General features: G+C 34.7%; 1 protein-coding gene across 1 annotated transcript in view; it reads left to right on the top strand.

Annotated features, from left to right (window-relative positions):
- ZSWIM6 (zinc finger SWIM-type containing 6) overlaps window positions 1-13,717 on the top strand; it is a 229,142-nt gene that overhangs the window by 166,435 nt on the left and 48,990 nt on the right. The window contains 2 exon segments of the mRNA XM_044681018.1: window positions 8,596-8,744; window positions 12,503-12,653. Coding sequence (XP_044536953.1) covers window positions 8,596-8,744; window positions 12,503-12,653 — 300 coding nt within the window.

Below are 13,717 nucleotides of genomic sequence, written 5' to 3'. Positions count from 1 at the left end.
AAAAAGAAAAGGAAAAAGAAAAAAGACTGTTTGTGGATCAAGACCTCAGATTTATATTCCCTCCACTCTGTGATTCCTATTCATACAGGAATTTTAATGGAAGGACTTGAAGCTCTGACTGTTTTTTAAAAAATCAACAACTTAATTTACACATACCATTACTGGGCTGTTAACACAACTTGATTATATAATATAACATCAACAAGAGTAGAAACCAGCATTATGTATTAAGAGAGCTGTTAGGAGCCAGAGCATAGTGAGGGAAAATCATGAGAAGAGGATAGGGTCAGTTGAGATGCCACATGGAGAAAAAGAAAGAGCAATGCCAGTCAGAAATGTAAATTTCTATAGTTGGCGGTCGATTGGAAAGAAAGTTGTCCAGGTACAAATGAAGAGATAGTAAGGAGAATTGGTCCCTGGGGAATGTCTTCTTAAGTTCCTGTGCTATAAATTTCATGGGATGTCACTCTTTACTACTCCTTCTCCATCTGTCCTCCATTTTGCCTCACTACCATTTGTTATCCATATTGGATTTTAGATGCCCATTCTGAAATATTAGATGGCATATTCCTTCTCAGTTCTTCCTGTAGCTAGTAGGAGTTCTGGTGATTTCCAAATTCCTTATGGTTCCTACTATGCATTATATAGTAGTGTGGCAATAAAAAGAGCTAAAATGAGCAAACACTTCTTTGCTGATTTATCTAAAGCCCATGAATGAAACTTGGCCATTTGAGGCTCATCTTCTATGGTCTCAGGAATGGTATAATATTATATCGGATGTCTCATCATCATCTACAGAATTAACATATCAAATGCTCTTTTCCTCCTGAAATACCCTTTCTCTGAATTGTCATTAACCCTTTCTCCTCCTCTCTTCACCTAATATCACTTAAATATCTTTACTGTTACCTTCCTGTAAGAGGTGAAAAGGTGGCTCTTTTTCTTGCCAAAGTATTTCCTTCTACCTTTTATTCTTTTCTGTCTCATATTTTCCAATAGATTGCCACCTCAGTCATCTCTATTCTCTTACTAATATTCAAGCTTATCCTATCTTCTGGCTGCTTCCCTGATAGAAACAAAGATGCCCACATCTCCTCTATCCTTAAAAACCTTCAATCTGCCTGACCATTTCCTCTTGCTGTTATCTTTCCTCTTTGTGGCTAATCCTCTTGAGGAAGCTATCTAAGCACAGCCCTTCCACTTCCTTTTTTTTCATTCTCTTTCATGCCCTCTTCAGGATGGCCTCTCATTCAAGTAAAGCTGTATTCTCCAAAATCACCAATAACCTCCTAATTGACATACATATATAACAGCCTTTTCTCAGTCTTCATCATTCTTGACCTTATTTTTTGCAGCCCTAGGACATTATAAATGGGCTTTTCTTGCATTCTCTTTCTCCTATCTAAGTTTTTGTGATACTGTTCTTTCCTGGTTCTTCCCCTACCTGCCCTTTCTGTTTTTTCCCCCAGTTTCTTTTGCTAAAATTTTTTTAAAAACCTTATATTCTTTCCTGCATTGATCAATACTGAGTATTGGCAAAAGAGTGGTAAGGGCTTGGCAATGGGGGTTAAGTGACCTGCCCTACACAGCTAGAAGTATCTGAGGTCAGATTTGGACCCAGGACCTCCTGTCTCTAGGCCTGGATTTCTATCCACTGAGCCACATAGCTGCCTCTCTTTTGCTAAAATTTAATCCAGATCACACCTTTTAACATATCTCCCAAAGGTCTGTCCTAGGCCTCCTTGCCTTCCCAAGAGCTTTTAACCTAGAATCTATAAACTTGTTTTTTAAAAAAAATTCATAACTATTTCAATATAGCTTATTTCTTTTGTAATTTTTGTATTTTATACATAAAAAACAACATGATTTTGAGAAGAGGCCCATAGGCTTCCATTAGATATTCAGAATTTGAGAGACTGTTTTGTTTTTATCTATCTATCTATCTATCTCCAACACAAAGTCAACTCAAATCTGACACAATTCCTCATACATTATTTTCCTTATTGTTTCTTGAATTAAATATTTAGGGTGGTTTCCCAACCTAAGAAGAAAAAAAAGGCCCAGGGCTTCCATTTTAAATGAAGGGGGAATCTCAGGCCTTAATTTCCTTGGATTCTTTTAGATTTGAGGCAGACTTAATGCTTATGTGGAAGAAACCAGAAACCAGTGACCCAGGATTGAGTGACAAATGGAATTTTAAAAGTCTCAGGCAAGAGTAAGAGGAAATGAAGATGCTTCACTTTTTAAAACAAAACAAAAAAATAATTTCACTTTCCCTGGAGGCAAGATAACTTCGAAGAATTACACTATGGTAATAAACTTAAAGTAGTCAACAAAGATGAATTATGCAGTTAAATAGTTAAAACACTTGCAATTATAAACAAAAAATGTTTACAAGTATGATGGAATTTTAACAGTCTCAAAAAGCCATATTTTGCACTTAGAAGTGTGCATGCAGTTCTGAGTATATACATACATGCATACATAATTCTGGCTTATGTCCTTAGTACAGAAAAATGAGTAGCACGTGTAGTTAGTGCTTTTCTGTTCTGAAAGCTAATAGCTATGGTTAGGAGGAAAGTTTAAATAGTCTCTTTTCATGCTAGAGAACTTAGCCTTAGCAAATGTTTTCATGTGCTGTGACTATGAATCTCTAGGCTTTAGTATTTCAAAATGTTTTTGGTTATTCCTTCCACTAATACTAGTTACATTTTGTTTGTATCTATGAGAGTAAATGAGATATTATCTATATCAAAATACATTTAATTGGGCAGCTACTTTTTATTGCCAAACAAACATGCCACCTATTCTCAGTTACAGAATCCTAGAATTTATAGTTGGAAAAGAATTACAGTAGTTAAGGATCTTCTAGTCCTCATGCCCTTCATTCTGCAGAATAAAAAGCTGAGGCCTAGTATGGTTTATGAAATGAGTATAATTCAACTTACTGACATGTAAGTCTGTGTTTTTTTTTGTGGGGGGAAAATAAGCACTGATTTAATAGTCAGCTAAGACTTTGATTCTAGTCATGTCTCTAGTAGATTAATAATCATGCAACTATGAGTGATCCAGTTAGCATCTCTATCTTATTTTCTAAGAGTAAAATGAAATGATAATATTTATCTTAACCCAAGAGGGGCATTGTGAAAAAAGTGTCCTGTGAACTTTAAGATACCATAATAGTATTTTTTCTGTTACATCTCCCTGCTTCGCTGAGGGGATTATTTGTATTGATAGCTTTCTTGTTAGTTTTGCATTTACAAAATTATATTGATATTAATATTAAGAAAACTATAATTAGAGAAAATTCCTTAAATTATCAGATACTTACACATCCCAAAGCCAAATATAAAGTTTTTTTTTAAACCCTTACCTTCTGTCTTAGTGTCAATACCGTGTATTGGCTCCAAGGCAGAAGAGTGGTAAGGGAAGACAATGGAGATAAAATGACTTGCCCAGGGTCACACAGCTGGGAAGTGTCTGAGGTCAGATTTGAACCTAGGACCTCCCATCTCTAGGCCTGACTCTTAATGCACTGAGCTACCCAGCTGCCCCTAGATCTAAATTTTTTAAAAATAATCTGTTACTTTTAGCTAAGATGAAAAATGAGTTGAATATATTTTTTGGGGGGGAAGGTTTGGATATGATTACTTGTTTGTTCTCCTCTGCTGTTTGCTCTGTTGTCTGGATTTTTTCTGTGTAAAAGTTGTTGAGTGTTAAAGGTTTCTTCTTGATCTTTCTCTTCTGGGGTTCTTGTGTCTGGCGTGCCATTGTTAGCCCAGCGCCCTCTCAGCTTTCTCCTCATGTCCAGGGTCTGTCTGCGCTCTTTAGGCTCCTGAGGTCTCAGGTCTAGTTGTTCTCAGGGTCAAGCCTCCTGGTGGTCCCCTTGCTTGTTCCTCTGCCTGAAGTTCCTTTAACAATCTCAGGGCGCTGCTTCCACAGTCATGCACCCCTCTGCACTGGGTCTCCCCACCCAAGGTCCGCACCTGGGCTCAGGATCCGTGTCTGCGCCTGCGTTCACACCTGCGCGCCTGTGTCCATGCCTGTGCTCAAGGTCTGTGTTCAAAGTCTGGTTCTTTAGCCTCTTATGTCTTGATGCTCACAGGAGCAGGCCCTGGTGATCCCAGGTAGCTGCCAAGAACTTAATGAATGCCCCAAACTTGCTCTAATTCTTGTGTGCTGGCTTTGGCCCTGTAGGTGGTGTGGGGGGGAAGGGGGTTGCTTGGCTTGCGTTTTAGTGAGAGCTATTTCACCCCCTTATAGCATGGAAATGCCCCAATTCCACGTACCTTCAATGCTGCACCCTGTTGTGGGGTCCCTTCGTTTGTCTGGATTTGTTTTTATGTCCTCTCAAGGAGTCTATATGTGTGGGTTAGGAGAGGTTAAGCAGCTGCTTTTTACTCTGCCACCATCTTAACCCGGAAAAAAGAGAATATATATATATATATATTTTTTTTTTAAACCCTTGTACTTCGGTGTATTGTCTCATAGGTGGAAGATTGGTAAGGGTGGGCAATGGGGGTCAAGTGACTTGCCCAGGGTCACACAGCTGGGAAGTGGCTGAGGCCGGGTTTGAACCTAGGACCTCCCGTCTCTAGGCCTGACTCTCACTCCACTGAGCTACCCAGCTGCCCCCAAGAGAATATATTTTTAATTGCATGTATATGGGGAAAAATTAGGATCTTTCTCTTAATTAGTTGGAAATCCACATAAAGTGGATTGTTTGAGGGGAAATTAATGGTAAGCTAACATATATAATCAAAGTGTTCTAAAACAGACAACTGTCAAATTTTCAGGGTTGTAAATTAACCTGCTGTTCTCTACATTGTTTAGTTTAGGTTCAGTTTCGTTCTGAATACATTGGTTTTATGAACCTGGGCAAGTCACCTAACCTCTATGTAATAGACAGTTCATTAAGACTATGAATTGCAGAACATTTAAGATCTCCTTTGGTAGAACAACTTTTCCTTAAGCAAGCTCCCCATGTTGATCAAATCAAAGTCCAGATGAATACATGGAAAATGACTTAGAGAAAGTTCAGAAGATAAACCACTAGAGTTATTGAAGTTTTAGTAAACAATCCTGGTGAAAAATGAATAGGGAAAACATTTATTAAACATTTGCTTTGTGCAAGTAAGACAGCCCCTTCACCATGGAGTTCACTTTCTCTAATGGGGATGACAATACATATATGAAGGGGTTCAGTTTCAAGTTGGATAGAAGGTTCCTATTGTCCTTAAGGTGAAGTGGATAATAATGCCTACTTTTTAATGTGTTTTCTACTGATAAAATCCTATCATTTTTTGATGTTGGGCCATTTGACAATGCCAGAGATTTTGGTGGCAGGAACCTCTTTTCCCCCACTGGGTCTTCAGGAGTTATGGCAGGAGCAGTTGCCAGGCTGTGTTGCCACAGGGCTTGTTTCCTAGAATGATGACTGCAGAACAGTATCAAAAGCATTGATGTCCCTAAAGATCTTGGATTCAAGATCCTGGACTTTCTTCATTGGAGTCTTAAGGGGCAATGGTACTGAAGGTGTTGGTGATGATTTGACTTGCCTAATACATATTGTTTTCTACCTCTCTCACACAATGTAGTATGAATCTGCCCTATGGGGGATAGTTGGTGAAGAAATGCTAAGGAAACTGTGTTTATTTAGCATATATATATATATATATATATATTTTATCTTAAAATATATTAAGTAAGAGTGATTGGTGTTTTCACTGAAAACAGGGCCAGAAGGAATGACTTAAATTGCAAGGAGGAAATTTAGTATTAGCAAGAATTTCCTCCATACAAATTTTGAGATATATCAGCAAAAGTTTTAAACTCTTCTCCTAGATATGCTTTGGTAAAGAATAGACTGTTAGATCATCTTTCTGGCAGTTCTTTAAGAATAATTTTGTTCTGAGCCAGAAAAACGAGATCCTTTTTAGTCCTAAGATATTTCTACCAATCCTCAACATCTCCATAGGAATATTAGAAGGGAAAGAAAATATATTAAAATTCTCACTTATACTTATTGCTACTTTATAACCATCTCTGGTTATCAAGGATCAAATGAGATGACATGTAAAGTTAATTTATCTGTCCATAATTACAAATTGATGTCCACAGTGGTTATATCCATTCACAAATCCACTAATGGTTTATCATTGAGCCTGTTTTCCCACAGATTCTATAATGTTGATCATTCACCTTTTTTGGAGTCACATTTGCCATTCTGAAGGATGAGAAGTGTATAAGGCAATCAAAATTGCCTTAATTTTTATTTCTCTAATCAGTAGTATTTTGGAATATTCTTTAAAATATAGCTCTAGAAAGTCTGAATTTTTTTCCTCTTGATAATTATCTGTTCATATCCTTAGAGCATTTTTCTATTGGAGAATGAATCTTTAAAAAATTGGAATCCATTCCCTTTTATGTCTTAAAAATAAGACCCTGAGCAGAGAAATTTGCGGCAGATTCTTCTCCCCCCAATTTGTCTACCTTTTATTCTTTGCTTTGTAAGATTTGTTTGTACAAAACCTTTTTAATTTTATGTAGTGAAAATAATCCGTCTTATCTTCTATTATAATCTCTATTCCTTGTTTGCTCATGAATTTTTCTTTTATCCATGGATCTGATAGATAATTTTTTTTAATTTTTCTCCAGTTTCTTTATGAGGTGACTTTTTACAACTATGTTATATCATTTAGAGCTTATCTTTCTATAATATATGAGTAATTGTTCCAAATATTATTTTTCCTAGCAGTTTTTTGTCAGTTAGTAGGTTCTAATCCCAGTTAGCTGAGTGTTTGTCTTTATCAAATACTAGGCTACTAAATACTTTTTAGTTTTTGAATGTTGGTTGCTTAACCATTTTCCTTGATCAGTCCACACACACATATTTAAATACATACACATATACATATACACATATACATACACACGTACATACATATATAGTTTCTTATATATAGTTTCAAGACAGAAGAGTGGTAAGAGCTAAGCAGGGTTTTTAAGTGACTTGGCCAAGATCACACAACTAGGAAGTGTCTATGGCCAGATTTTAACCAAGGCTCTCCCTCTCAAGGCCTGGCTCTCAATGCACTGAGCTACCTAACTGTCCTTGATCTTTATATATTTTAACCAGTACCAAATAGTTTTTAGTAATTACTATTTTATGGTATAATTTGAAATCTAGCCCTAACAGACTCTTTTTGTTCCTGTTTCTTTTTATTCTTTCTCTTGAGAGTCTTGACCCTTTTCTTCTCTATATGAATTCCATTATTATTATTATTATTATTATTATTATTATTATTATTATTATTATTATTATTATTTTAATTCTAATGGGGTAATCCTTTGGAAGTTTGATGTGCATTGATTAAGTACATTAACTTGGGTAATACCGTTGTTTTATCTATTGTATCAACTTACCCATGAAAAATTAATATTTCCCCAATTACTTTGGCCTGTCTTTATTTCTGTAAACAGTTGTTTGCAGTTAACTTTATATATTTCTTTTATGTAAGGAGGTAAATGCAATTATTTTATATATTCTGTAGTGATTTTAAATGAGATTTTTTCATCTCTTCTGGGATTTTATTGGTACCATATAGAAATGCTGGAATTTGTATGGATTAATTTCATATCCTGTTTATTGAAGTTATTAAGTGTTTAATTTTTTGTTTACTTTTTTAGGATTCTTTAAATACATCTTTCCATCCTAGCTTCCTAGAGCTAATATTTTTAGAGTATAATGAAAAACATTTGAAACAACATTGACTTTTAAATTAAAGATTTTATTTTTTGATTCCATTCTTTAGTATGGTATCCCAATCACCAACAATCATTGAGAGTTAATCTTGAGTAATACTTGAATACTTGAATAACTAAGTAATTTAGACATTGCATAAAGGGTACACACAGATGGGCTAGCTGTCTACATAGCTGTTCTTTTTTTGTATATACTTAAGTAATAAAATATTTATGCTGTTTGGCAAGGTAATTCTACAACCTGGGTTGATACAACAGCTGTATTGCCTTTTCCCATGTGGCCTGATTCTCTTTTTAATCTCCTGTTTTCTGCAAATGAAGAGTTATGAAAGCATGTGGTTCATATAGCACCAAGTAATACTGAAAGTCACTTAAATTAACATAGTAAAGAGAAAAGTACTCAGCTAAGCTTTCTCATCTTCCCATATTTTCCAAAGTCTTAGAAATATTTTTATATATTCTGCATTGTAGAGCTTTAAAAATACCACATGTTAAATTTTGTATCATTCTGTCAGAACTGTAAACTCATCTCAGCATTGCTTAAATTACATATTCTTAGAAGACTGAAATATTTTGAACTTGAGATACTTTGCATTTTGACATGTCTTGATTTGAAATAATCCAATAGTAGCTGGATGTGTTTCCAACACAATTTTTTAATGTAAAACTTATAAATGCTTATTTTCCTAAATAAGCTATTGAAGTAGATTTTAGGTAAAATTTTCTTGGGCTAAAGATAGGTTTTTAATTGTTTTTTTCAATTACTTTGTCAGACACTCCTGTCAGTCCAGAACATTTATGTAATATATATTTTTGTTTGTTCGTTTCTAGGTGCTCCTGATCCAACAGCAGGTGCTAGTATAGATGATGAAAACTGCTGGCACTTAGATGAAGAACAGGTTCAAGAACAAGTTAAACTCTTCCTTTCCCAGGGCGGGTACCATGGATCAGGGAAACAACTTAACTTGCTCTTTGCAAAGGTAAGGGTTTTACAAAAGAAATACTTTTAACTACACACATATTCTAATTTATATTTGGCGACGTTCGCGCAATGATGTGTTATTTTTCTTATAAATACAGTGTTGTTGGAGTCATTGACTCTATCCTTAGAAATTGTTCAATTTCAGTTCAAATTTTAACTTGCTGGGTGACCTCGAATAAGACTTAGAACATTTTTGTCTGAGGCCTTCAACTACCAAATTATGATAATTTGTGTATATGTTGAATAAGTCATGAGTTCATTATCATTTCCTCAGTTTTTCATTGGATTATGAGTCCATCAATGTCAGTATACTTTTCATAATTGTAGATAGCAATTCCATCTGGGCTTTCTCATCCTGTATATTTCTTGTCCTTAATCTCCTCTTAATTCCAAAAAGGAGATCAACTTAAGGTCCTGGGAAAGTCTTTCTCTTTTACCATTTTCTGGTTTCCTGCACAGTAGCCAGGTTATCTGATTTTATAGCTTATTTTCACTATATTATTCGTCTACTTTTCAAGTCATACATTTCCTGGAGATTACTTTTGTTATTGTCATATGCTTAATTTTTAAAATAATGTTTTATTGAGTAACTTAATATTTATCTAGAAATGTAACTACCCTTTGAAATGTTCATTGTAGTGCCCATTAGAATAAGTATTGCTTTTCTTGTCCCATGTTAACTTACTAGAAATTTTTATTGTATTTTTTCACACATTAAAATAAAAGAAACTTTAAACGCAAGTGCTTTTTAAATAACATTTGATCTTCCATGAAAATATGATGGTTTAGAAAGATAAAAAGTTTCAAAAAAATTTTCATGAATGGCTTACATCATACTTACTTGCTCTTCTAGAAAGTTTGTTGCTGTACCATGCTCCAAGAAAGATCAACTAGATAAACACTCTAATGCTGCTAAAATAGCAAATTCTCCTTCCTTTTTCATTGGTAAAAGACTCTGTATTTAGAATTGTAACTAAATTTATTTATAGAAAATGAATAGTTTCATTTCTTTGATAAATTGGTTATATATATAACTTGTACTTATATAAGATTTTTATTCTATAGAAATATAGTAAATCCTTCTGAAGTTATTTAGGTTAATCAACATTCTATTTAATAAATATTTAAGCAGCATGTGTTAGGTAAGAATTATTAATTTTAAGCAAATTAAAGTATAGTAAAATATACCTATATTTTAGTAAGAGTGCAATCATCTTTCTTTGATAATCCTTGAACTTAGTGATCTTAGAAGGCTTAAGAGTCATTTTGAAAATCTGTTGTCATTATACTTTTAGATTTAGTAAAGTATTGGCTTTATAACAGTTGTATTTAATATGCCAAATTGTACAGAGGTGACCGTTCTTGAGTTCATTAAATTGAGCCTTATGGGTAGAAAATCTAGGAGGAAGATGAATCCATTGATATCTTTATTACATATCTAGACAGTCAATGCATTTGGATTTTTAAAAATCAGCAAGATGAGTATCCACTTCTTTATACCTGATTATGTCCCCAAAAAGAACTTATTTTCTACAGTAATAATTCTCATTGGTTACTGGGTCATTCTTGTTATTAGACAGGCATACCTATTTTTCTTGATTTATAAGACCCAAACTCTATGCGGACTTGGCCCTTTGAGGGTTCATTCTGATCTTAGTAGTTGCCTGGATGTGGACAAGAGACTCCTATGCATTTTTGACAGGATTACCATCATTTCTCTCCCTCCCCCTTTCCCCAAGGGGAAGCTGTTGCACTAGAAATGATTTCAAAATCCATACAAGTCTTTTATTGTCAACTAGTTGAAGGGGCTCTTTACCCTCTGGCTTCCTGATGTGAATTCTGTGAAATCTTACCTGATAGGTGTTCAATCCTGAAGTAGCTTCTCTTATCTTCACTTTCAAGAACTTATGCTTATGTCTGAGGAATTTTTTGCTTTGTTAAACATAAGCCTTTCCTTTCTCTACTTGCACTCCAGAGAGACTTAAGCCATTAACAGAAATTCTTCTTTCTTTCCCATTACTTCTCACTGATAAGGAAACTATTACACAACTGAGTCCTACAGTTGTGGAGTACACGACAGTATTCTCATTCCTAAAATGAATAAATTAGCCTAATATTCTCAGCTGCGATGTTTTCTGAGGTTCTCATATTGCCTTTTATTAATGCAGAATATGGTATGGGAGAATAGAGAAGATACTTATAGAAGAGGCCAAGCTAGGATTGTCTAAGTTAATGGTTCTCAACATTTTAGCTCATGAATCATTTTAGTACAGAGCAAAAGACCGCATGGACCAGCATTCTCAACTTTTCTCATTTGCCATTGCAAAAACAATTTCACCTGAATTAACCCAGCAGAACAACAGTGTGTTGTTTTGTTTATTAAAGTAGCAATACTTAGGATCTATGATTTCATTGTTATGGGTACTTCCTCCAGAGAAACATGTCACATGTCCTCTTCTCTTTAGTTAGTCTTTATGAATTGTTCTGTCTTGGAAATTTACCCCACTTTACCAGCCTAGTGATGGGACTCTGAATTGAACTAGACCAGTTCTCAACAGAAATAGAATTTATTACCTAGTACTCCACTTGCCACTTTTCTGACTGGTCTTGGACTTTTAGACCTTGTTTTCTACTAGCATAATCTTTAAGAACCCACAGGAACCTCTATTCTACTTTAGAAGGTTTTAAAAGTTTTAAAAGGGAATATCATGTGTGAATTCTTAATGCTTTTAAAAGGGAATATCATGAGTATCCTTAATTCAAACTAGAAGCAGAAGTGTAAACTGGTGACAGACTTCTTAGGGAATCTTCTTGTAGCATTTTAATTCCAGCCTTCAAAATGAGGAATAAGCCATTTTCAGAGTCAACATATCACCATATCCTATACAATAGAGTGAGCTGTCATAAAAACGCCTTTGTCACATCTCAACAAAATAATAGAATCATAACAAAACTTGCCTTGGTAAAATTATAAACTCAAAAATCTTCATTTACTGCTATACTTTTTTTTTGTAGTTTGCAGAAGCATGAATTATGTAGTTGCTACTATACGTGCAGTGCAAATGTGAACAATATAAATTTACTCATTTTGAAGGATGAAGGCTCTTTCTGAGTAATGCCTTCAAAGCAATTCATTTTTTTTTTAATTTTTTTTAAACCCTTGTACTTCGGTGTATTATCTCATAGGTGGATGATTGGTAAGGGTGGGCAATGGGGGTCAAGTGACTTGCCCAGGGTCACACAGCTGGGAAGTGGCTGAGGCCGGGTTTGAACCTAGGACCTCCTGTCTCTAGGCCTGACTCTCACTCCACTGAGCTACCCAGCTGCCCCAAAAGCAATTCATTTTTGTTGTAAGGGTGAAATAGGTTATTCCTTTGTCTGTGTCTAGATTTATAGAACAAAATGTAAACCAAATAGTTATGCGTGAAAGTTCTGGTACACTTTTAATCAGGTTATACAAATACATTGACTATGTGTTGGGCACTGTGCCAGGTGCTAGAGATGCAAACAGAAAGATGAAACTATCCCTGCCCTCAAGGAGCTTAGAATCTAGTAGGGGGAAACAATAGGTATGCAGCTAAATAAATTCAAAATAGATACAAAGCAATTTGGAAGTGGTGAACACTGATAGCTGCTCTGTTATGACTGGAGTGAAAGAGCTAGTATAAAGCTTTATTTTTATTTTTAAAGAAATTAGTTTTCTTTTTGGTGGTATTTTTCTTGCAAATTTATTTGTAAGTGTCCTGTTTTCCTTAGGTGAGAGAGATGTTGAAGATGAGGGACTCGAATGGCGCTCGAATGTTGACATTGATAACAGAGCAGTTCATGGCTGACCCCCGTCTCTCACTTTGGAGGCAACAAGGCACTGCAATGACTGACAAGTATAGGCAGCTCTGGGACGAACTTGGTAAATATATTTTACAATTACAGTTGAATTTCTTGTATATAAAACGAACACTGGGATAGTTGAAAACTTCAAGGTCAGGATTATGTAGATCTTGTTCCTGTTGTTAACTCAAGTCTTAGCTGTTTGGTTAAGAGAATGAAAGTAATGTGAATTTTGTGGTGACATTTGGCAGGGAATAAAATTGGCTTAGAAATCTCCTTCACAAATCAGTTTTCACATACCTCAGAGAAAGTAACCATTTAATTTTAAAATATGCCTTGTAGCTAATGGTATTATGGATGGAGAATGACTGAATTTTTAAAAAATTGAAATCAATTCATTTGTTTTAATTTTAAATTCTCAATTTTTCTAACAAAATAAATTGTTTTAAATAAACATTTTCACTGAGCTACTGCTGCTTTAGATTATTTTAGTTTTAGGGATTGAAAGGAGTCAATGAATTTTAGTTGTTGTTTTCACAAATCCTGAAGGCATTGGTGATGTGTTAGAGGTTATGAGTCTAAAAAGCCTGCTAGCCATTTCCTATAAGAAAAATATTAAGCTGTTGATAGAAATTCAGAGAATCTTATAATGTTGTTTTTCATCACTTGAGAAATAAAAGAAATAACTGACATGGATCATGCTAGCTAGTGCTAGATTTCATTCCTCCTCCTGCCCCCAAATATTATATATCTAAGAATCTTTAGAATGCCAATTCAAGAAATGCAACCTTTTAAATTACTTAAAATAATTAACCACGTATATACACTTTGAAGGATCTTTACATAGTTAGGAAACTCATTCAGCTTCTGAAACAGAAGTATTTTTCCATTAAAATCAACAAATGACATTTTATATACACATTCATTTTACATCTAATACTTCATTGGGGCCATGATCTCATCAATCTGGAGATTCCTTCTAATAGTGAAGATTATTATCTATTCATGTCTTCCCATGTTATATAATTCTCATGCATATCTTCCCATTAATGCTTTTGTAGGAAGCCAGAAATCTTACTTAAACCTTTTAAGAGCATTGAACATCACTTAAGAAACAGTATAGTATTTGCACTGTCCATCTGA

This window comes from Gracilinanus agilis, chromosome 1 (genome assembly GCF_016433145.1).
Source record: "Gracilinanus agilis isolate LMUSP501 chromosome 1, AgileGrace, whole genome shotgun sequence".
Lineage (NCBI taxonomy): Eukaryota > Metazoa > Chordata > Mammalia > Didelphimorphia > Didelphidae > Gracilinanus > Gracilinanus agilis.
Note: the sequence above shows the minus strand (reverse complement) of the source record. Positions and strands in the feature narration are given on the sequence as shown.